Consider the following 25,480-nt stretch of genomic DNA (forward strand, 5'->3'; position numbering starts at 1 on the left):
TGTTGCTTTATAACCAGTCATGCAGATCGTAGACCCAACGCTACTAGTCAATTCAAATCATGCAAGAATTGTGTTATCACCATAGAATCAACCAGTTCATCGCCACAAAACACATGGCTCCAGCAAGTAGCTGAGGAGACAACAGGTAGAGGACAGACTTTCACCATGGTCAGAACCACCACAGTCGGGCAATGCCTAAAACATCTTCATAGAGTTATCAGCGAAGCGCAAACCTACAGAAATGGGGCTATCTTGACTATGAACTGTATTTGTGGCAAAGAAAGTCTCTCCTGCTCTACTGTTGTTTGTTACAATAGTCACGCACAGTTGACAACTTAAGCATGGTTATTGACTGTGTGAGCACCAATGCTCACAAATGGTCATCATTGCTCTAGATTGGTATATCATTTTGTGTCCATTAATCAACAATCCAATAGCTTCTGCGAAAAGATTGGAGATGTACAAAACATATTAAGAAGCCTTTTCATTTTAATAATAAATACTGTTCTGCGTTTAATAGTAATAAGATTCATACATTACATTATGTTTTAAAGCACAATCTGATATTTCAGGAGAGTACTGGCATAATCACTTCTAACCAACAATTTATAGTTGATAAGACTAAAATCAATCTTACTATCCATTAGCTAACTGGCATTTGGCTGCTTATCCCTAGAAAATAACAGTCAGATTGCAAATACCATCCAAATAAAATTTTTTAAAATATCTAATATTTTAGTTACCTTAAATGATCACTAAAGAATCATAAATGAACAAATCAAATGAGCAACTAAAAGAAAATTTTATTCATTGTGTGCAGTGCATTGTTTGTTGTTCATTCTGCAACTGTAATACATTTTTCCAGTGGCCTTTTATATACAGGTAAGTGGCTATTAGCCAACCAGATTATGTTTGTTCATTATCCACCAGGGAAACTTATTTACATCTGGATAAAATAGCAAGCAAGGTGAAGTCCAAAAGGTCAGTGAAATGTCTACCACCGGACAATGTAAGAATAACAGTAAGCAGACATGGCTTGAAGGGATTCAGAATTCACAAGGATGCCCAAGGACAAGGGCCAAATACATTACTTCACAAGTCAGAAGACTTGAATCTCCAAAGCTTAGGCTGTCTCTTATTGTCTGACAGAGCAGCAGTCACTACTGGTTCGTTAAGCCCTGCCTGACCTCAAACCAGCAAGACTGGGGGCTGGCAGGTGCTGCTTGGCGATAACCACACACATTAACACCTACTCTTCCCACAACAGTAGTACTAGCAACAGTTGATTCACTGAAAGCAATCAGTAGGACTTTGGTAATTCATGCCATACCACTTGATTTAAACCAATAATGTTATATAAAACATTGACATGGTACAGTAAAGTGTATTCAAATAATAGGTATATACTCACCTACATGAGTACTTTTATTGATTTTGTCTTTTGGGCTCGATTGTTAAATCTTCTTCAACACAACTGCTTGGGCAACTCTGAGCCCCCTTGTAACAAGGACTGGAACGGAAGGCTCCTGCAAGGCTGAACTCCGCAGAGCTTTTCAAGGCCAGTAAGAGTCGCCTCCATGGTAGCAGCCATTCTCCCTCTCTCGTCCTGCTAAAGCTAGGACTTCCCAAACCTGTCCTGGGGGATACCAGAGCCCGCCGTCGGGATATCCACAAAAAAATACATTGCATACATGCTAATTTCTCATACATATTCATCATGGATATCCTAATCACCTGACTTGGTGTGGGGCCCCCAGGTAGGCCCAAGTGATTGCTCATGGTCCTGTGTTTGTTAGGCAAGACCACAAACCTGAGCCTCAGCACAGCAGCAGACAGTAAAGTGATAGGGCTGGTATTTATCTTTTTTTTTTTTTTTACATGAGATTGAATCTATTTTTTACATTTTATTTACATCTTAGCTGCCTGGCTTTGGTGCCTAATCCATTGCAGTTGGGTAAAAGTACACAACTGTGACCAAGTGTTGAGGCACATATACCTACTTCCTCTTAAAACAAATCAGATGCTCCTAGAACACACACATGTTGCTTAAACTTTACATCACAAGTCCATGATCAACTGGCATTGGTGTCTGCCAACTATTATTTTTATAGAATACCATATCAGCTTCCTTGGGAGCAATAGTATAATATAAGGGTAGGCCACTCCAGTCCTGGAGTGCCACAAACAGATCTGGTTTTCAGTTTATCTCCAATAAATATGTATGAGAAATATTTGCAAACAATGGAAGCACTGCATGCATATATATATATATATATATATATATTCATTATGGATATCTTGAAAACCAGACCTGTTTGTGGCACTGCTGGACCAACCCCCTGGTATAACAACTATAACCTCTCAGCAGCTAAAGATCATGATTGCTTGCCACACTTGATAAAGTGTGTATCATTTCCAAAAAGGAATAAAGGCAATCTGCAGCTCAGTCTACCCTATGACCAAATGCAATGCTAAAGAGCACCTCTCTTCTTTATCAGAAGTCTATCTGAGAAAAAATATCTACTCTACCAATGGGTGCTAACTCCTCCCCACCCCAAAAACATGTTCTTATGGACTACCAAATGCCAGATAGATGTGGCAAAGCCCCTCAATCTTTTAGCTGCCACAGGGTAGCAAGTGGGCATGCTTCAAACCTTATACTGAAAAGTTGTATTGTACGTGCATCAATTCGGCCTCTGGAATCCATAGTTTTGGAGCAGACTATGGAAATTCCTGTCCCATGCCTTCCCTGTACACCCACATGGCAAATAGGCTATTATGTGCATACATTTACTTTTCTATTGTATTATTAGGCCCAAAGAAATAGTTTTATCCAGATTAATTTGTTTGGACATTTTTTTTAACGCTCATTTCTGCCGTCATTTGGTTGTGGGTGAAATAAGAAAAGGCTTGCACTTTGACCTTGTACGATCACTATTACTGTTGCTAGCGTTATCTTGACACTTCTGGGAGACAGGACTAAGTATGTAATAGCAGCTGATTGCTCACATTAAAGAGTTATATACCCAAGACATAAGGTCCTTGATTTTCAGACGTATATAAGTTTGGCCTTAAAGGAATGAGTTTGCCAAGCACAAGAAACAACATCTTTAACTACTAAATACTGGCACCAGTATTCGAAAGCTAAAGGAACCATTGCATTTGCCGCTATGCCTTTATGTCTCTGCTCCCTCTCCTTCCCCCACTATACAGTACGTCTCGCTTCGACATTTCCGATGCTAAACAATAAAGTGCGAGAGTGGATAAATGACAGATAAACAGAAAGGAGGTAGATATCCATCTGCACTATCCTTTAGTAAGAGAGAGGATTTTGAGTGAATAGACTGTTACGCTACATATTTGAATATTGTCTACGCTAAGTATTACCTTTTAAAAAAATCTATTTGACACCAAAGGACTATCTAGCAGCTGGCTCTCTAATTAGTATGTAGCTAAATTCTGCAGAATCTATTAATGTAAAAAACTCATTTTATCTATGTCAGATATACTGTGCACGTAGTTTTTGCATTATACAGGGAGTACTGTAGGCCACATAGAGCACTAGGCTCAGGCACAACAAATGCAGTAGTTATAAAAGTTTTCATTCAGGTTGTATATATATATATATAGTCATCCATATCTTGTAATAGCAGAGAAATTCTATGGTGGAAATACTGCTTCAATGATAATCATGGGGACCTCACTAGGAGGCCGACCTATCTAGTCATGTTCTCTTGCTAGACGAGAACCTTTACCTACTTATGCATACGCCTCCAAACCGGCATATTTAAGCCATGAATTTCCTCATGGATCAAAAAAGTTACTTCATGGCACGTTCACAGACAATATGGCAGAAGCCCTGCTACCATATACATAGCTCTCTCCAGTCACAGGAGGTGTGTGGTAGCTAAAGTGAGCACAAAAAGCCTTCACTGTGTAAGCTACAAAACAGAGCTGGCAAGAGCTGACCAACTGCCCTCCCGCAAAAGAAAAATCCATTATTCTTCAAATTAGCTTAAGAATACCGGTCACCCTGCTTCAGTATGCACGGTTCAGGCTGCTCCCAGGACTTTAGTTCAGCAGTCACAATACAGGGCGAAAGCATGCAAATAAGCATGAGGGCCCACATCACATCCTAACTTTACAGCAATGGCTCAAAGGCCACCACTGATCTTCAGTAACCTGGAAGTTAGTTTGTCTAGCTAGACAAGGAGAGGTCTCTCCCAAACAGAGTTTAGAAATGGATATAGCTCAACCAGATCTATCAGGAAATGCTGAGCAAAGAAATCATTCTGAACCTGGTGCACTAAAGGGCTGTTCCCATTTTGTTTTTCATCAGCAACATGCTTGGTACATCTGAGCCTATATGTTTATAAACAATGCTGCTGCAATCCTGAGTACCTATTTCTATACATACAAATAGGTTTTATTGCCCTAAGTTCTAAAATCAAATGTATGTCTCAAAAAGCTACCATTTCTCAAACTAAAAAAAGTTGAAAAGCAATGTACCATTGGTCAAAAAGCATCTTAGCTTGAGCTAGGACACCACAAGAGGATTGGTGGTGTTTATTATTGCATCCAGAAGCAAAGCTCACTCTCTTTGAATAAAATGCTCAATTAGCATCAGTTGGGTATATGAATAAAATGCAGCCCTTATGCTTCAGGTTTATCCCAAAGTGAAATGGGATACACTGTGTGCACCCTTGCTCTAAAGGAGGTTGGCTGAAAGTTTAAAGAGGTTATCCCTAAGAACTCATTCACGTGGAGCTTTGAAGAATTCCAGTGTGTTTCATACAACCAACCTTTGCAGGAAAGAGAGTGCATATTTTATACACACATTTTTTCCATACTAAGTAAAAAAAAAAAAAAAAAAAAGTGTAAGTACTTTAGCAAAAGGCACACTTGTGTGCTCTATAAGGGTGCTGTGCTATCTGGGCCGCTGGTTGGCGAGGAGAAAGTCCTGATCTCGACACGTCAGGAAGAGCATCAGATTCCGGAACGAGCCACCTGCCGAGAAGAAAGCCCAACCAGCCATGAGCAAGAGAACGACGTAAGCTGGCACCAGGCTTCTTTCATACTGGGGATTCAGGAATGTCTGTGAAGGAAAAACAACCATTTCAGATGAGTGTTAACACCAATAACTTTCACAGGACAAACTGGTAAAAAAAAAAAGTGCTGTCTGAACAGGCTAAAATGAAGAGCATCCAAAATGAAGCTTCGGTTTGCTCGTGTGACGATCACAGAACAGGGAGGAGACACCGAATGGGACGCAAAGGCCCTGTTTCAGAGACAGGGGTGGAAGGTAAGAGCGAGGAGGGGAAGGTGGAAGAAGAGTTGGAAGCAAGGATAGAAGAGGAGGGAAGGATGAACGATAAAAGCATAGGCTGCAGTCAGTATCATGAGGGAAGCTGGCATTTTTCACCAAGGGGTGAAAATGCTAGAGCCGGCCCTGTCAAAAGAAACTAAAAAAAAAAAAAAAGTCATCGTACAAAGCAGAACAGAGCCAAGGTTCTGCTGCATTTAAATTTTAAAATGAACAGAATCCTGACCCACTGCTGAGCATTGCATCCAGCCAGTGGTAAGAGCGCCTAAACACCACATGTTCAGAGTGCAGCACAGTGCTGAATGCACCCACCAGGCCCGACACCAGCAGATGGCTTGCGATGACCACGATCAGTGCCCACCATTTCTTCTTCTCACAAGCATCAAAGAACACAATGCCCCAGAAGATGTGCAGCAGAACCATGGCCAAAGTCATGAAGGCTGAAAAAGAGGGAAGAATTAAAACCACACTGATCACATCTTGGGGTCTTATCACAAGGTTTTACTCATTACAAAGGTGTTTCATTTGTCCAGGTGAAATCATTTTAACTTTAAGCATTTTGAGGAGAAATTTAAGGGCATGTTGCCTTAGTGTGCTAAACAAAACTACAAGAGATGTTGAGAAATGACAGACTCCAGTGTGGTTTTCTGCAGGTGAAGACCAGTCTAGCCACCTCCAGCAGCAAAATTATCACTAACTTGCACCTACCAAATCCAGCCAAAGTATAAATAAAACACTTCCACATAATAACAAGGGGAACCTGAAACCAGAATAGAACAGAAACCACAAACCTTAAGAAGGCACCTTCCAGATCCAGCCTGAGAGAGGCTTCACAACTCATATGTTCTAGTACAATGGTTCCCAAACCTGTCCTGGAGGACCCCACCCATTGGGGTTTCAAGATATCCATAATGAATAAAAATTTTCATGCACTGCCTCCGTAGCGTGCACATTTTATCTCATGCATATTCACTGTGGATCCCGTGAAAACCTGACTGGCTGGGGGGTTCTAGCAGAAAGGCAGGGATCCTGTCACTTTCTGTGGAATCTGGAAGTAGAGAGGCAAGGTTTGCTGCAGGAGAATGGGCAGAAGGAAGGAGGCAGGCATTTGCTAGACTGCTGGGATGATAAGCACACGTGTCTGCATGGCTCTATGTCTGTAGGAGAGATGGCCGGGTGGAGAAGTATGTGCATGTTTGTGTTGAAATTGAGAGGACTACGTCTGTGGGCTTTCCTAGGGATATTTGAACCCAGTGAACTTCACGGATCAGAGGCCTAGGCTATGAACTCAGACATTCTAGTTATCTGTACTTGTATATGGATAGTGTTGTACAAAAACATTATAACAAACTAATCATTTAAAAAGCCCTCACTGAAATAGCTGGTCATGTGCACGCTTATCGTAGGTCAGCAAATATTTAAAAAAGTAAAGGAAAATTTGTAACCGCAACGTCAAAAACCAGAGCCAAGCAATGCTATATTTATGGCATCAAATATAGAATTAGAGAAAATGAAAAGCCTGTGGTTGAAACCACTACACTTCAACACATGCTAATTAAAAGAAATACTCTCTTAACCAAGACAGAGACTCGTTTGCTGTACTCATATTTAAACTCAGGTAAACTAATGATCAAACACTAAAGAAATGTTTGCATTTGCATTTCAGTTATAAGTTTGCACTGTGTTTAGTAACAGTCCTAGTCCCAGAGAAAACTGGATTTTTTTGTAGACAAATATTTTAATGGACAAGAGACTTATGTACAATACACCCCCATTTATCCGGAATGGTCAGGACCGAGGCCGTTCCAGATAATGGATTTTTCCAGATGGGGGAAGTTCTGGATAATGGAGTTTTCTGATAAAAATAATTTTGGATAATGGGCATTTCTCCAAATAACAGATCATATCAATCCAACCAAAGCGCTGGAAGGCAGCAAAATTTTTTGGATAATGGGAGTTTCCAGTTAATGGATCTTCAAATAAAAAAGGTGCTCTACAGTACATGATCATTTAAGGCCACATAGATCCCTTCTTGACACATGAGGAAGGGACCAGTATAGTCTTAAGACCCTATACTCTACATTCTTATGAAGGTTTAACAATAGATAGCACAACCTACAAAGAATTCAGTTATCAAGATAGAAGATAAACAACCAAAGGATTAACCACAGCAGGAACTGAAGTTTGACTTTCTGCTCAACAGTGCAAGGAAAAAAGGTCTGAACCAACTGGAAGACGTGAGGAATAAAGCTGATGCTTTAGCTCAACATGAGATGGGAACTGGACAATGAAAATGGTCTTCAGATTGAAAGACGCCAGCTTTTTGGAACACAGAATATGTTTTTTTTTATATTTGTAGAGAGTCGTGGAAACAAAGTATTTTTGTCTAAGTGACAGGCAGATGTTTCTCGGGGCAACATTCATGTTATGATTTGCTTATTTCTTTATTTAAACTTCAGCACCAGAGTGTGCTGTGCTGCTGAATATCCCCAGCTATCTTAAAAGTTAGCCAGATAAGTATATCCGGCCAACTTTAGGACAGCCCTATGGCGCGACCAGAGTTAGCCATAAAATAAAATGCATAAAATCAACAGAAATAGAACAATTTAAAAACATAAAAATGGCTTCCAACTGTCACTCAAAGATCAGTCAAAGAACTATCTGCTGACATTAACTATTTTTGGAGTAGGCTTCCTAGAAAAATAAGAAGTCTTTAAACCTTTATGGAATTGTTTTTGATCTATTTCTAAGTACACTGAGCAAATTATTCCAGAGAACTGGGTCAAGAACAGCTGCATTTTTTTTTTTTATAAAGCCAAGTTGCTTACCTGTAACAGGCTTTCTCTGTAAACAGCAGGAAAAAAGGATTAGCCACACAAGTGGTGATATCATCTGATGGTGCTGAGACAGAAAAACTCTCTCAGAACTTAGAAAGATCTAGAAGGTTTTCCTGAGCATGCACGGATCTTCCCACGCAGCTGCGGCCTAAACTTCAGTGCTGAAGGGGAGCGGGAAGGGATTGTGTGGCTAATATATCCTGCTGTCTACAGAGAACACCTGCGACAGGTAGGCAGCTTTGTTTATGTACAAGCAGGATAAGCTTAGCCTCAAAAATGGAGACTTCCAAGCCCAATTAATTGGTTTGCATGTCAATAGTAGATCATTGCAACCTGTCTGTATTGCCCAACGGATGGCGGGTAGAGCTGAAGGAAGGATTTCAATAAGTTTCAAAGAACTGCTTGCCTAAAGCTGCTCTCTTGACAAGCAGCAGTCTCCAGGCAGTAATGAGTAGTGAAGGTTTTGACAGAAGACCATTCAAGCAAGCTTGCAGATATCTTCTATGTAAGCAGAGGCACTGAAGAAGTTGCTGTGGCCGTAACCTGATGGGCCTTTGCTTTGAAGATGTAGTCCTGCTTGATTGTAGCAGAAAGAGTTCTATTTATAATTGAAAAATCACACTTGATTGGATTAAAATAAAAGAACAACTGTGTGGAGTTTCTGTGGGGCTGCATCTTTTGCAGCTAGTAGGGTGACCAACTGCCTGGTTTTGCAGGTAATTCTAGTGTCCAGTTACAAGGGTAACCGGACACTGTAAAACCCGGTCAGTAAGGCCCGGGACCAATCAGCAGAGGGGATGTGCCTGACGAGACAGCGAGAGCCTGCCTGCCACCAGCCGAACTCTGCCTGATGCACAGAGACTGAAATGCAGAGAGCGAGGTAGAAACAGTAATAGGCTCCGGCGCCCCCATCTCCTCATCAAGGACCTTTCATTTCCCATTCATATAGTCATGAACTTCTGATTCTCCTACTGTTCCTCTCCACAGACCTCCCATTTGATGCCCACCCACCCACCCTGGCCCTGCAATTTTTCCTCAGATTCCCTCCCACTGCAAAGCTCAGTGCTCCGGGTCTAGTTCTGCTGTTATCAGAAATCAAGGAACGTGGGGGACAGAGTCAGGCCAGGCTGTGCGCGGGGAAAAATTCAAATGGAACCAAAACAAGACCCGTCAAGTAACTCTCAAAAAGAGAAGGAAGGGTGGATGGTAGCTTCCTTCACTGAATCCAAAAAAATAGGATAAAGACTCTCTTCTGCAAACAAAAAATCTAACTCAAAGTCTCTACACTTCCATACCATTAGACCCAAAAAATGTAGGGCTAGAAGCAAATCCTCTTTCCAGGAAAGGGAAAATGCTCTTTCTCCTTCCAGGCACAAACCAAAAATCCACTTGTTCACTAGGTACCTCTGCCTTTCATGGAAGCAGGCAGCAACCACTGCAGCAGCCCACATGGAGGAGCTAGAAAAATAAGTGGTATGCTAATGGAATAGTCTTCTTAACAGAGACCCAGTGGGGCTGTATACTAATGTGGGCTACTGATTGTAGCCTGAATTTTAGATGTGGTCTGACTTTGTGAAATGTCACCCTTTAAAGATCAGCACACCCAAGGAGTGCAGGCCTAGAGCAGAACCTCGAGATGTTCTTCTTCACTGCGGTCTATGCTTCCGACCAGTGTGTCCTTAGATTCTTCTTGTCACTTAGCTGTACATTTCCTTCCATTTTTCCCTAGGAAACCCAAGGAAGTGACAACAGAAAACAGCTGCAGGGGTCTGCAAATCATGCCTCTTCATTCAATAGCTGGCTCCTCAGCATAGAAGTGAATTAAAATTGCTTGCTTGCACTGTGCTGAAACCAGAGGCTCCCTCTGCCCTGTAGTGCCAGCAGCAATACTGTGCTGCAGGCTGATTGTCTCTCTCTGATCCAATCAGATTCCCAGCAGCATGAAAGAGAGCCAATGAAAATAGCTCCGGGAAGGAATTAAAAGTAAGGCGGCAGCAACACCTTACATAAAAAGGGGCTCACTGACAGAGCACTGTCAGTATTGTGGTTGACATCTAGTGTCCAGAGAAGAGAACTGCAGGCTCTTATTGGTGCTGCTGCCGATTTGCTTGGAGCAGAAGATATGTACAATACTTCTGCTGCACAGAATTTTTGCTATGTTTTATATTTGTATTGATTTTTATTTACATATACACAAATTGTTATGCATTCTATTCTGTGCCTTCATTTATCTCCCCTCAGCAGTCTCTACCATTTCTTTTTACCCTTCCCAGAGGGCATATCCTGATGGTCTTGTGGATCTTCACCAGTCTGAGGGCTAAAGTGGTGCCCCCAGTGCCACTGGTTGGTTGGCAGGGGTGGCTACAGCACTTGCAGTCATCTTCCTTCCCTCCCCAGACCTGCGCCTATCATCCCTAAGGGCTGCCCATAAGAACATGCCATACTGGGTCAGACCAAGGGTCCATCAAGCCCAGCATCCTGTTTCCAACAGTGGCCAATCCAGGCCATAAGAACCTGGCAAATACCCAAAAACTAAGTATATCCCATGCTACTAATGCCAGTAATAGCAGTGACTATTTTCTAAGTCAACTTGATTAATAGCAGGTAATGGACTTCTCCTGCAAGAATTTATCCAATCCTTTTTTAAACACAGCTACACTAACTGCACTAACCACATCTCCTGGCAACAAATTCCAGAGCTCAATTGTGCGTTGAATAATAAAGAACTTTCTCCGATTAGTCTTAAATGTGCCACATGCTAACTTCATGGAGTGCCCCCTAGTCTTTCTATTATCTGAAGGAGTAAATAACTGATTCACATCTACCCGTTCTAGACCTCTCATGATCTTAGACCTCTATCATATCCCCCCTCAGCCATATCTTCTCCAAGCTGAACAGCCCTAACCTCTTCAGCCTTTCCTCATAGGGGAGCTGTTACATCCCCTTTTATCATTTTCGTTGCCCTTCTCTGTACATTCATCACCTTGCAACTATATCTTTTTTGAGATGCGGCAACCAGAACTGTTCACAGTATTCAAGGTGCAGTCTCACCATGGAGCAATAAAGGCATTATGACATTTTCTGTTTTATTAACCATTCCCTAATAATTCCCAACATTCTGTTTGCTTTTTTGGCTGCCGCAGCACACTGAACCAATAATTTTAATGTGTTATCCACTATGACGCCTAGATCTCTTTCTTGGGTGGTAGCTCCTAATATGGAACCCAACATTGTGTAACTATAGCATGGGTTATTTTTTTCTATATGATTCACCTTGCACTTATCCACATTAAATTTCATCTGCCATTTGGATGCCCAATTTTCCAGTCTCACAAGGTCTTCCTGCAATTTATCACAATCCGCTTGTGATTTAACTACTCTGAATAATTTTGTATCATCTGCAAATTTGATTACCTCACTCGTCGTATTCCTTTCCAGATCATTTATAAATATATTGAAAAGCACCTGAGGCACTCCACTGTTTACCCTTTTCCACTGAGAAAATTGACCATTTAATCCTACTCTCTGTTTCCTGTCTTTTAACCAGTTTGCAATCCACGAAAGGACATCACCTCCTATCCCATGACTTTTTACTTTTCCTAGAAGTCTCTCATGAGGAACTGCAATGCAAATTACTCTGGTCAGATCCACGGACATGACCCTCTTACAAATGGTATTTTATAAAATGTGTTCAAAGTAGAAATGATTCACCTTTTATGATCTCTCTCTACAATGCTGTATATATTTTTTGCACAATCCATTTTTTTCCTATGAACATGCTGCTCTATTTAACCATTCTATTAAAATGTATTTGGTTTATAATATTAATTTCATTTACTAACTGTAGTTATTTATGATGTAGCTTGATAAATTCTGCTCACGCTAAGTACATCTGTGACATCGTCAAAAAGAAAAAAAAAACTTTCCCAAGATACACTGTTAAAATGAAAGACAAAAGTAAAGGTCTGTAATTTACTGCAGGTCTGTAATGTTGCAGTTTTTGTGCATAGAGTACATTTTGTACTGTTTGCCTATTGTTTAAATATTGTCTAAGCAGAATGTGAAAGATTTTCACTTAAATAGGCTTTTAATGCCTACTGAGTAGTGTAAATCTTTATGCAAAGTATGCAAATTTGAAACAAAATTGCTGCACAAACTTGGAAAAATGTGTTAATCTTTGCCACAAAAACTACCACTAATCTATCTGGAAAACCTGGACCTGTGGCTATAGCACAGAATTCAATAAAGTGAGGGAGCACCATCTACTGAAGGAACCTGGAAGTGCAAAAGAAAAATAAAATGGCAAAATCATTTCTTAAAAATATTGATCTGCACAGCACTGAACATGCTCTTGTTTCTTTCAGACTGGATACCTATGTTGGACCTCATGCTGGTATTCTACAAAAGTTCAAAATTCAGCAGCCAAACTACTTTTGGACTTAATGGAGAAAATACTTACCTGATAATTTCATTTTCCTTAGTGTACACAGATGGACTCAGGACCAATGGGTTTATGCTCCCCTGGCAGCAGATGGAGACTGAGTCAGGTTTCAAAGCTGACATCATCCTAGATATACCCCTGCAGTGACCTCAGCCCTTCAGTGTTCTTTTCAAAAGCCACCGTGGCCATACTATTGAAAAAATGATTTAAAATATGATTAAAAATGGACAACCGTAACTGTACTCAACCCCAGAAAGAATATAGATGCCCTGATCTAGCAACTGGATGGTAGCTTACCCGAAATCTCTTAGAAATCAATATCCACTCCATGGGCGAATCCTTGGCACCGTTCTTGGGCAGCCGTGGGCGAGATGCTGAGTCCATCTGTCTACACTAAGGAAAACGAAATTATCAGGTAAGTAATTTCTCCATTTTCTAGCGTGTAGCCAGATGGACTCAGGACAAGTGGGATGTACAAAAGTTACTCCCGATTGGGGCAGGAGGCTGCCCACAGTCCGGTTAACACTGCCCTTGCAAAGACTGTGTCCTCTTGAGCCTGTATATCCAGGCGATAGAACCTGGAGAAGGTATGCAAGGACAATGTCGCCGCTCGGCAGATATTGACGGGAGACGGCAGCCTAGCTGCTGTCCATGAGACCACCTGAGCCCTAGTGGAATGAGCTTTAACCTGAGAAGGTAATGGCTTTCCTGCCTCCACATAGGCTCCCATGACCACCTCCTTAATCCAGCGAGTTATGGTAGCCCACGAAGCTGGTTCGCCCTGCTTCCTTCCACCATGAAGAACCAACAGGCAGTCCATCTTTCAGATCGGTTCTGAAAAGTCTAGATACGGCACCAAAAGTCTATTGACAAATGACGGAGGTGGGATTCTTCCACACCCTTGTGCTTATCTAGGGATGGCAATGAAATGGACTGATTCAAATGAAACTTCAAGACTACCTTGTGCAAGACTACCTTGGGCAAGAAGGATGGAACAGCATGAAGCTGTAACGCTCCTGGAGCCATTCGGAGGAACGGTTACGGACATGACAATGCCTGTAGCTCAGAGATGCAACATGCCGAACATATAGTCACCAGAAACACAGTTTTCAAGATTAATAAATGCAAGGAAAGACTGCGCAGCGGCCGAAAGGAGGACCCTGCCAAAAATTCTTATACTAGATTAAGATTCCACCAGGGAACCGGCCATCGAAATGGTGGCCGAAGTAAGGACTAGATCCAAGCTCGCATCAGCTAAAAAGGTGGCGTCAGGATACAGAACCGCTCCGGACTTCACCCCTGAGTTATCCACCTCCTGAGAGAGGAGTAGGCACGAACGAGCTACCCGGGCACAACAAGAAGCAATCTGTAAGGTCATTGCTACTGTGTCAAAGGCCTGTTTAAAGATGGACTCCATCCGTCTATCGTGAACATCCTTTAAGGCCGCTCTTCCCTCCACTGGGCTAGTAGTTTGCTTAGAGACGGCACAGGCCAGTGCATCCACTTTAGGGAAACGCAAACGCTCTCCAATTTAAATGTAGAATTTCTCCTTTCAAAAAGTACAGCAATCCCCAAAGGGAGAGGTTCATCCACCATCTACTGGAGATGGAGAAACACAGAAGGGCTGAGGTCACTGCAGGGGTATATCTAGGGTGACATCAGCTTTGAAATCTGACTACATCTTCATCTGCTGGCAATGGAACATAACCCATTGGTCCTGAGTCCATCTGGCTACATGCTAGGAAATGATCACATTGCATCAAGCTTGTGTAAGTTCCAGTGGCTGCAGATTGCTTTTCAATGTCATTTTTGTGATGCTTTATCTGACCTGCCTTTATCTTATTTATTTATTTATTTTGGATTCAACTCACAAACCTTTTTATTGGTAGCTTAAGGCGAGTTACATTCAACAGGAGGTATTTCCTTCTCCCTGAGGGCTTACTATCTAAGGGGGGCTGATTTACTAAAGGTTTTCTCTAATTTGTGTTCATGAGAAAAATGCTTAGTAAATAGGACCCCTAAGGCAATGGAAGGTGAAGTAAATTGCCCAAAGTCACAAGGTGTGGCAGTGATAACTGAATATTGGCTTCCCTAGTTTAACATATAGTAACATAGTAATAACGGCAGAAAAAGGGCAATTGGTCCATCCAATCTGCCCAGCAAGCTTCTTAAGGCAGCAACTGCTCCTCCGGTGCAGTTATTCCCACGCCTTATGATAACCCATAAAAATTTACTGTTAGCAACATTTTTACTGGGTAATGAGCTTTCTTGAAAATTCAGACAGGGTTGCTTCATGTGCTTTCTTAAGGACTAGGCCTTAGAAGCAGTCCTGTGCTTTTTCCCTTATGTCTGCGTGTCAGTACCCCAGAGCGTAGAAGTTGGGGCCTTCAGTTGTTGTTTGAATCCAATCCCTCTTTTTCCCCCTGCCGTCTAAGCAGGGAGCAATGTTGTAGTTGCATTAAAAGCATCAAGGCTTATTGGTTAAGGGTAGTAATCTCCATGCCTTCTGCTAAGGGTGGTAACTGCCACACCAGCAAGTTTCTTCGTTTCCATCTTCTAGCCTTTAAATATTCAAGGTATTTATCCCATTCCCCCTTGAATTCTTTCACTGTTTTCATTTTCTCCATCTCCTCCGGAAGGTCATTCCAGGCATCCACCACCCTCTCCATGAAGAAGTATTTCCTGATGTTGGATCTGAGTCATCCCCCCTTGGAGTTTCATTTTGTGACCCCCTAGTTCTATTGTTTTCTTTCCAACAGAACAGGTTCGAAGCTTGTGCATCATTAAAATCTTTTAGGTATCTGAAGGTCTGTATCATATGTCCCCTGCACCTCCTCTCTTCCAGTATGGCACTGTTATATTCTTAACATCCATGCATGAGGGCCAGCAATGGCAGGTTCAGATGATAGTGTCTGCCTTCCTCCTGTGCGATGAGAATTAGAGACATTCCAAATGGAACAGGAAGCTAAATTGATAGATGAGGTATGGATACAACACTTGATATGGGTAGGTGGGCGCTATGAGGCACCTTTTCCCAAACAATCTTCTAGACATTCCTGGCTATTAGAAGAATCAGTGGGTAAGTATAAAGTGTTATAGAATGGAATTCCAGTCTAAGTGTGATCGGTAGTTGCTTAGATGCATGGAGCAGAACCTCTTGACCTTCCTGCTGTCGTCTGAGGAGAACAGGTCAATGACCACCTTCCCTCAGCAAATTGTACACGATTCTTTGATCCAAAGATATTCATGCAGTTGTAACACTTTGCTGAAGTGGTCCGCCAGTGCGTTCTGGATTCCCAGGAAGTGTAAGGGACAGTCTTTGGTGCTGTCCTTCCATCAGCAGTGACCCTTAGTGGGCAATGGTCCTGGCTGCTCAGTCCTCCAAGCCATATAGCTTGAAGGTCCCTGCTGGCGGCCATGTTTGCAGCACTGACTCAGCATAAAAGCCTGCCTCATCCTAAGCCTGATACCTCAGCTTGGAATCTCCTGCTCTATGCTGTGGCCACCATTTGTTCTGGGTTCTCAGTCCTAGACTTGCTCTGTATTTGGCCCCAGTATATAGCGGCCTACTTGTCTGTTTCACTTTTCTAGTTCTGTGTTTGGCCTTATTATAGTAATCTTCTGGTTAATCTGTCTTGTTTGTTCTTGTTCTGTTCCCTGCTATTGGCCCTAGTATTGTGGCCTTCTGTTTTCTGCCTTAGTCTAGTCCTAGTTTCTATTTTGCCTTGTCTCTGTTTTTGTCTTGTTTCTGTGTTTGTCTGTTGGCATCTGTTTTCTTGCCTTAGTATCTACCCTATCCAGTCCTAATGGGTGCCCCCCTGTACCTCCCCTGTGTCCACCACCTGTTATGTCCTACCAGGAACCAGAATCTAAGGGCTCAACCTGAAGGGAAGGTGGCTGGTCCAGGCAGAAGAACCTGATGCCTGACCAGCCCTATTCCTGCCTTTGGGGGGGTATCCATAACCTGGAAACAGATAATATAATGTCCTGCCCATGACCAGATTTGGGGGGGGGGGGGGGGGAAGGCTCCTTGCAAAGGGTGTAAGAGCCCATACCTTCCTCCTTGTTTATGTAGAACATGGACACTTGGTTGAACATCAAGTGCATGTGATGTCCTTGCCCTGATCTAGACCACATCTTCAAATAAGGCCCATGATCTTCCTATGCTGCTCCACCCTCCCTGCAAGAGCCATTGGTAAACACAGAATTTCCTTGTACAGCCCCAGGCCCCCAGACCGCCCCATGCTACCTAATCAGCAAGCAAGGCACCATCCTGTGCCGCTTCAGTCACCTCCAAAGGCCAAAACACCACTCCCTGTGCTACTCCAGGACCCCCATGAAGCCAAACCGGCAAACATGTTCCCTCTTTGCACTACTCCAGCTCTCAAGAGGTCCACTGGTAGCTGGGGTTGAAGAAATACTAGAGCTACAGGCAGTTATTCTTTTTTTTTTGTTCCTTATTTGTTCTTTCCAAACTATACTGTATTATACAGCCTTCACCAGAAATTTAACATAGCTAACAATTCTTCAGCTGGTTCCATTTCTGCTGTACAACAGTTTATAATTCCAAAAGAAAACTATGTAGTGCAGGCAAAGTAAGAGCATAGTTTGAGCAAGTGCGGTATATTTCCTAAAACAGGCTCTGATCAATTCCTTTTTTGAATTAAGCAACTGAAAAAGTAAAGCTCTCAAATGTGTCTCCCCAAGAACAAGTCATCTGCCCAGAGAGCATGTGCTGGGAAGAAGCAGCATCCTTTTAAAATCTGTCTCCTTCCAATGGGAAAAAAAAAAATCAATATAAGACCAGCTTTATCAGCTCTTAGGAAGCATTCTTATAAGAAAAAACAAAAAACTAGAAAAATGCCCATTATTCTAAATAAAAAATATATAAATACAATATTTTGATTATTGCTAAGTACCTTAGAAGATTCCTTCAACAATATAGTAAATGCCAGCAGCCCGTAATATTCCAGCCTTGACACAATTTAACTGTTAGACTAGATTCAGTGTACTTACCAGATGCCAGGAAATACTGAGGAGAATCACCATGTATTCCTACGATGCCTGGTCCCAGAGAATCCGACAAGATATTAACAAGCGAGAACACTCCACTCATGATACCAAACCCCAGGCCAGACACTAAATAAAAATAAAAACTACAGCTGAGGAACAACTATCCCAACCAATCAAAAAGCGCATCAGCATACAGAGGAAGAGCAGCGTGGAGCGCTGAGAAAGACGTGATCTATTATTGTGCCAATATCAAAACTGTATTACTAGTTTTCAAAGCCTCACTGCCTTCTATACAGTATTCTGGAAATCGTATACAACTGGTATACAAATCACCTGCTCTTCAGTGTGCCAGATTAAAATGCATGAACTATAAGAGGTTGAATTTAGTCTAAGCTCAACAGCATTTTTATATTTTCTCCAGGTCTGCAGGGGAAACTTGGTAAAACTTTTTAGCATATTTAGGAAAAAAATCAGAGATAATTTGCAGAGCTCGCATCAGATCCGTCCACTGCAGATTTCTGATAATTGCAGAACCTGAAACCCGATGCAGATTTGACAATTCACTGAAATCTGCATGGATTTTTACAAATTCATTACTTAAACTGAACTAGTCTGCCAACTGCCTGAAATTTTTTAGTTCACTAAATTAATAACAGTCCTAGGAGATGTTGGCAGAAAAGGACCAGTTTATTTCTATTTGCAAACTTCCAATAGCATGGGTGGAAATAAATCCAGAGGTCTGTCTTGCTCCCTTTTGAGCACCTCTTTTACTACAAGTATCTCTGTCCTGCCTTCCACATCAACCAGACCTGTCACCTCTGAGAAAACAGCATACAACGCGCCAGCCCCGTCTTCAGGGAGCAAGTTAAGTCAGTCAGCCATTCCCATTCCACACAGAGAGATACCCACCTGCTAGCAACCACAGTGCCATGGGGGAACAGGATAGGGCTTGAGTTATTCTGTCTTTTTGCTAGGTCTATAGTTTCAGAGCTATGGATATTTTTATAGTAAGCACAAAAAAAAGAGAGAGCCTGAAGAAGAGAATGGACTTGTGCACCTGAGAACTACTATGGTGTTAGCTGAGAGACTGAAGCACATCTCTAGTATTTGAAGAGAGACATTTTGGTGTCTACACTGTGGTCATAATGAAAGATCTGGTTTAAAAGGACAAACAAACGCTCAGTTTCACACATTCTTTTTTTTTTTTTAAACAGGAGGTTTAATCATGCAGCTCTGGCCATGGCCATATTGATTTAAACATTGCAGCTGTCATGGGGGCGGAAGGAGGGGGCAGTGTTTTTTTTGTTTACATTTCTTACACGTTCAATATTAAAAAACAAAAAGAAATACTCCGAGTGTGGAAAACATTCATGCATACACATGAAATGAAAATGCATAAAACAAAAAAAAAAAAAACAGAAATAAAAATACATTCAGGGAAAAGTCTTAAAAGTCATGCTTTCACATTGTTACAAAAACTTCAAAGTGTTCTGGCAATTCCTCATCTCTAGCGACAGACCATGCCACAATTCAGGACCGATAAATCTAAACGCCATCTCCCATAAGGATGCCAGTTGGGTCTCCTTTAGAGAAGGAATAACCAAACCCACCCTGCAAAGACCATAGACACTGACCAGGTTTATAAATCCCCCAAACAATCTTTATGGGAGCCAGTTTAAAGCCGTCTAATGGCTTAAAAACCAGACATAAAATCTTTAAATGAATCCGATAAAAACAAAAACAAACCATGGAGATCCTTTTAAAATGGGGGCAATACTGACCCAAAACTTAATCCTGACCATCACCTGAGCTGCAGCAGTCCACACTAACTACAAACAACATACATGTTTTTGGTAAACCTAGCAATAAGCTGATACAGTAGTTTAGTCTTGTTAATATAGTGCTTGTACCACAGCACAAATCTCCTCCTTTAAAAGAATGAATGCATTTGATTAACCAAACTAATCTGTAAAAAGCAAGACTCACAGGTTACTTTGACCTGTGCTATTATATCCAAGGATTCATCAATAATGACCCCCAAATGTAGAAATGTTCAGCTTATCTTCTAAAACTAGCCTTTTCGGTCTTCCTAGATCAGGCTCCCTACCGAGATGGCCTCAATTTTGTGTGTGTCAAGGCATTTTTGTGTGTTCTTGGCCAACCATAAATCACAGCTCACAGTGGACAGTCTGCAGCACTTCACCATAGATAGAATCAATATTGATATAATTTATGGTGAAGTGCTACAGTCCGTCCACTGTGAATCGATATGAATATTGATTCAATCTATGGTGAAGTGCTGCAGACTGTTCACTGTGAGCTGTGATTTTGGTTTGCAAATAAGTAAGGAAGAATTTTCAATTTGCTATTTCTGGTGTTTTTAGGTTTGTGACTTTTAAGCTCGTTTATGGACGAGTGGTCAGCCTCTTCTCCTCTTAGCTAGGAGACAATAAGGACGATCAAATATATTTTCCAAAAATAAGTAAGAGGCAGTTTTTTAGTTCTTTTAATTAGTGTTATTTAATTTTAGTTTTATGGATAAGTAATATTAGATTTTAAGGTTTTATGTAATTTTGTTTTATATTTAATTGACTAAGCGCATATTTTATTATGTTTTAATGTAAGAGTGACGATTTATATGTTAATGAATGCTGAATTTTTATTTATTGTAAACCGACATGAAATCAATATGAATGTCGGTATATAAAATTGCCTAAATAAATATTCACCCCTGAAGCAGACATCTTGTCGAACCATGACCATGTCAGGTGTATTGGCTCCTTCATCGTGCTAATTTTATGTTTGATTTAATTGTAAATATGCCTTTATTGATATTAAATTTGTAATATCACACATTTTAAATATGTATTATTTTATTTACTTTTTGCGTACCATTCTTGTTGTTTTCGTATTTATTTGTGTGGTTCACCTCCCTCTGTATTTGATTTTCTTAAACGACTGCCAAAATGGTTTAATGATGGGGTGAAAAAGGCACTTAAAGCCAAAGGGACATCAATCAAAAAATGGAAAACAGACCCAAATGAATAAAATAGTCAAAAGCATAAGTAAAATGCTTAAGTAAAACAAGCCAAGAAAGAATTTAAGAAGCTTACCAGAGAGGCAGAAATTAATAATAAACGTCTTTTTCAACTACATTCATAGTGACATAGTATATGACAACAGATAAAGACCCAGTGGTCCATTCAGTCTGTCCAGCAAGTTGTTTAGGGTTACCCCCAGGCAAAAATGTTACACCTAAAGTTAACGTTTCTTCATTTCCATCCACTAGCTATCAGAGTCCCTTTGTGTTTATCCCAAACCCTTTTGAATTCAATTACCATTCTTGTCTTCATCACCTCTTCCAGGAGGGCTATCCATGCATCCACCACCCTTTCTGTAAAGAAACATTCCCTGACATTTGAAGCACAAAGGCTTGCAAGGTTATCAGTTGGGTCACTAGATGACAAGAGAGAAAAGGTGTGCTCAGGAAATAACAGAACAACTGAATGAATTCTTTGCCTCAGTCTTTACTGAGGAGGTTGATGGGAACCTACATACACCAGAAACATTCTTTGATGTGGATTATTCTGAGCAACTTAAACAATTCTCTGCACTAATGGAGGATGTAAAGATCTAATTGACAAGCCAAAGAGTAAAAATCACCCCTCAATTTTCACATCAAGCCTCAAACACTTGCCAAACACGCACACAAGCTAAGGAAGTGAAGAACATTCTCACTCGTAGTAAGGTGGCAATCCAGAGCTGTAATAACTGCGTGTTTTATCTTCCAGCGAGTCTTCTCCTGCAATATCGGGCATTTCAGGAAGAGCGACTGCCATCTTAGATTCAGAGGGCTTCGTCTTCTGTCTTTTTTCTGTTTTTTGGTTGCCATTCACTAGTTCTATCGGCACAAATTCCATGTAGAGGTCTGGCAGAGGTTGTTGCTGGTATAAAGTTCCCAGGTGAGCGTTGTAAAGAATCGTACCACTGCAAAATATGAGGGAGATGGCTGGAGCTCGGTCTACTTGCTGCTAGCCGAGTTCACTGCGTGATTCCATCCTTCTCTCTTTTTTGTTTTAAGCAATCCCCAGTAGGGAGATGCACATCCACCATCTGCTGGAGACGGAAAATACTGGCGGGCTGACATCACTGCAGGGGTATATTTACTGTGATGTCAGCTTTGCTCCGTCTCCATCTGCTGGTAGAGGTGCATAACCCACTGGTTTTGGATTCACCTGTCTCTACACTAAAAAACTTAAAATTTGAATATCATTTCCGTAATTAAATCCAGTAACAAAGTAAGCAAATGATCTTCCCTCCAAGGTGCTCGGTCAATTAACAAAATCCCCAAACCTTCCTTATTATTATGCATGAGAAGTAAACATTCAGAATCTTTAATCTTCACCAATGGAACTTTAATCAATGGCACCAACTTATGAGCCACAATATCTACCCTCAAATCTATGGCCAGGCAACTTGGCACCTACAGCTAAGTAAAACAGTGCACCCTCCCCAGCACGAGCTTGGGTATGTATTTTGTTTTTTTACTTATACTATAAAAGTTACTGTATTTTTTGTCTATTTGTATGCGATGCTTAATTTTTACACAACTGATTATTTATTCATTCACTTTGATATACCACTTGATATAAAAAAATCTAACTGATGCACAATAATAATTATAAAATTCACAAACTACTCCCAATTTATTCTAATACAAAAATGATCTTTCTTATTAAACAGAAGGGGTTGAAAAAGAAGTGTATGCCTTTAAACCATGTCCTCTTCTATTGAATTGAAGGATTTTTCATTATGTTAACCTGATTAGGTTCTAGATTCCACTAACAACAGAAACAAGCTCTCTCCACTACCAAGCACATTGTGATGCACCTCAGAACTCTGCCAAAAGACACCCAGAACCTTTGTAGCAAACCTCCATATCATAATAGTTCTAACATCCAGGACTCGCACAGCAACAATCTTGCCTAGTGTGGCCCTTTCATACAAATATTACCACAGGCCCTAGAACACCAATACACCTCCAACTGGAAAAACAGAACAAGCTATATATCCCTACACAGACACCACATGCTAGCAGAATCCCTTACCACAGTCACGGAAGCAGAACACAGGCTGACCTGTACCTAATACAGAATAAGGGATCACAAATTTGAAATAGAAACATGCAGACAAAAACTGTGTTACATATGAGAAATAAAAAGCTATCAAATCCTTTTGCAGTCATATGGGACTAGTTCACACTATTTTTTTTTTTTTGTGTGTGATCATTTAATTTCAGAACCAGCAATTTAGACATTTGGAATGGTTCAAGTCAAGGTGGCTCATCCATTGGAGAAGTGGCAAAAGAAGATGCCAGCCCTCCTCCGATACTGCCCTTCCTAGCAGGTATTAATTCCGGCAGGCAGCACTTCAGCATCGCCCACGTGGGCTCCAAATGTACAGTCTATGTGCAATAAAAAAAAGTTCAAGAAGGGAAACCATGAAAATCAACCCCCAACGTCAAATTTCAGGGTTTGGTTTGTTATTTTTGTTTCCTCTGCTATTCTATACTCTTGGCAGAAGATTTTTTATTTCATCTGGAGGCGTAGGCCGCCTAGGGTTTCGTGGATGGTTTTATATCAACCTAAAGAGCGAGGGGGTTTTGGGAATCCCTAATATGCTCTGGTATCTTGCGGCATCCCAACTGAGAATAATAATAGATTTGAACAAAAGACATAATGTAAAGCAATGGTTGCAGCTGGAGTAATTTGTAATTGGGCCAATGCCTCTCCAAGCCTTAACGTGGCAACCGAGGCTCTTTTGGAGACTGCTGCTGGGTATACCATTTACATTATGTAGCTAGGTCCTTGAAGGTATGGTCTCAATGGCAGGATATGCTGGTCGGCAGATGGGATTATTTTTATTCAAATATTTCTCTTTCACAATAAGGATTTTCCTGCTGATTTACAATCTAGAGCTTTTGGGGGATGGAAGGATAAAGGGATTCATCATACTGAGCAGGTGATAACAGGGAGTAAAATCTTAAATTTTAACAATATGATTATTCGTTATGGCATAAAGGAATCTGATTTTCATGCCTATGCCCAGGTGAGACATTTTATATCCTCTTTAGGGATCTTGGATTTACTCACTCAAGGTAAAAACCTTACTTGAACACTACTACGACAAGGCTCATATGCTGAAGGAAATTACTTCTAAGTTGTATGGCTTACTAAATAAGCAGTAAAACACTAGCGCGTCCCTAGCGCCTCCTTTTTGACAGAAGCGGCGGCTGTCAGTGGGTTTGACAGCCGACGCTTAATTTTACCAGCGTCGGTTGTTGAACCCACTGATAGCCACGGGTTCGGAAAACGGACGCCGGCTAAATTGAGCATCCGTCTTCCAACCCGCGGGCAGATTTAAATTTTTTTTTTTTAATTTTGGGGCCTCCGACTTAATATCGCTATGATATTAAGTCGGAGGGTGTAGAGAAAAGCATTTTTTTCTGCTTTTCTATACACTTTCCCTGTGCCAGTCGAAATTAACTTCTGCCTTTGGGCAGGCGTTACTTTCTGTATCGCGCGGGAATAACTAATAGGCCCATCAACATGCATTTGCATGTTGGGGGCGCTATTAGTTTTGGGGGGGTTGGCCGCGCGTTTTTCGATGCACTATTACCCCTTACTGTATAAGGGGTAAAAAATAGCGCGTCGAAAATTCGCAGCCAAACCAGGGCTAAAGGTGCGCTCAGCTGAGCGCACCATACTGAATCGGCCCATAAGGAATTACAGAAGCCTCCTAAACATATCAAGGCCTAGGAGAGAGATTTGGGGAAACCATTAAGTGAAGCAGAGTGAGATCTGGCCTTTCTTCATATGAGCAGATGTTCTATAACAACATAAGAAATGCCATACTGGGTCAGCAAGGGTCCATCAGCCCAGCATCCTGTTTCCAACAGTGGCCAATCCAAATCACAAGTACCTGGCAAGTACCCAAAATAGATCTCAAGCTTCTATTACTTATTAATTAATAGCGGTTTATGGATTTTTCCTCTAGGAACTTATCCAAACCTTTTTTTAAAACCCAGTTACACTAACTGCTGTAACCACATCCTCTGGCAATGAATTCCAGAGCTTAACTATGAGCTGAGTGAAAAAGAATTTTCTTTGATTTGTTTTAAATGAGCTACTTGATAACTTCATGGATTGCCCCCTAGTCCTTCTGAGAGAGTAAATAACCGGATTTACATTAACCTGTTTAAGACCTTTCATGATTTTGTAGACCTCTATCATCTCTCTCCTCAGTCATATCTTCTCCAAGCTGAACAGCCCTAACTTCCTTAGCTTTTCCTATTAGGGGACCGTTCCATACCCCTTATCATTTTGGTCGCCCTTCTCTGCACTTTCTCCAGTGCAACTATATCTTTTTGCAGATGCAGTGACCAGAATTGTATTCAGTATTCAGAGTGTGGTCTCACCATGGAGCGATACAGAGGCATTATGACATTCACTGTTTTATTTACCATTCCCTTCCTAATAATTCCTAACATTGTTTGCTTTTGTGACCACCACAGCACACTGAGCTGACTATTTCAATGTATTATCCACTATGACGCTTAGATCTCTTTCCTGGGTGGTAATTCCTGAGATAGAACCTAACATCGTGTAACTACAGCAAGGGTTATTTTTCCCTATATGCAATCACTTTGTACTTGTCCACGTTAAATTTCATCTGCCATTTGGAAGCCCAATCTTCCAGTCTCACAAGGTCCTCCTGCAATTTATCACAATCCGCTTGAGATTTAACTACTCTGCATAATTTTGTGTCATCCACAAATCTGATCACCTCACTCATTGTACCCTTTTC

At 41.2% G+C, this 25,480-nt stretch overlaps 1 protein-coding gene across 1 annotated transcript in view; it reads right to left on the reverse strand.

Annotated features, from left to right (window-relative positions):
* Positions 1-783: 783 nt before the first annotated feature.
* APH1B (aph-1 homolog B, gamma-secretase subunit) overlaps positions 784-25,480 on the reverse strand; it is a 40,005-nt gene continuing 15,308 nt past the window's right edge. Inside the window, exons 4-6 of the mRNA XM_029575189.1 lie at positions 17,618-17,740; positions 5,636-5,763; positions 784-5,095 (exon numbers count right to left, since the gene is read on the reverse strand). Coding sequence (XP_029431049.1) covers positions 4,928-5,095; positions 5,636-5,763; positions 17,618-17,740 — 419 coding nt within the window. The 3' untranslated portion in view covers positions 784-4,927. The remainder of the gene's footprint in view (positions 5,096-5,635; positions 5,764-17,617; positions 17,741-25,480) is intronic.

The sequence above is a fragment of the Rhinatrema bivittatum genome, chromosome 13 (assembly GCF_901001135.1).
Source record: "Rhinatrema bivittatum chromosome 13, aRhiBiv1.1, whole genome shotgun sequence".
Lineage (NCBI taxonomy): Eukaryota > Metazoa > Chordata > Amphibia > Gymnophiona > Rhinatrematidae > Rhinatrema > Rhinatrema bivittatum.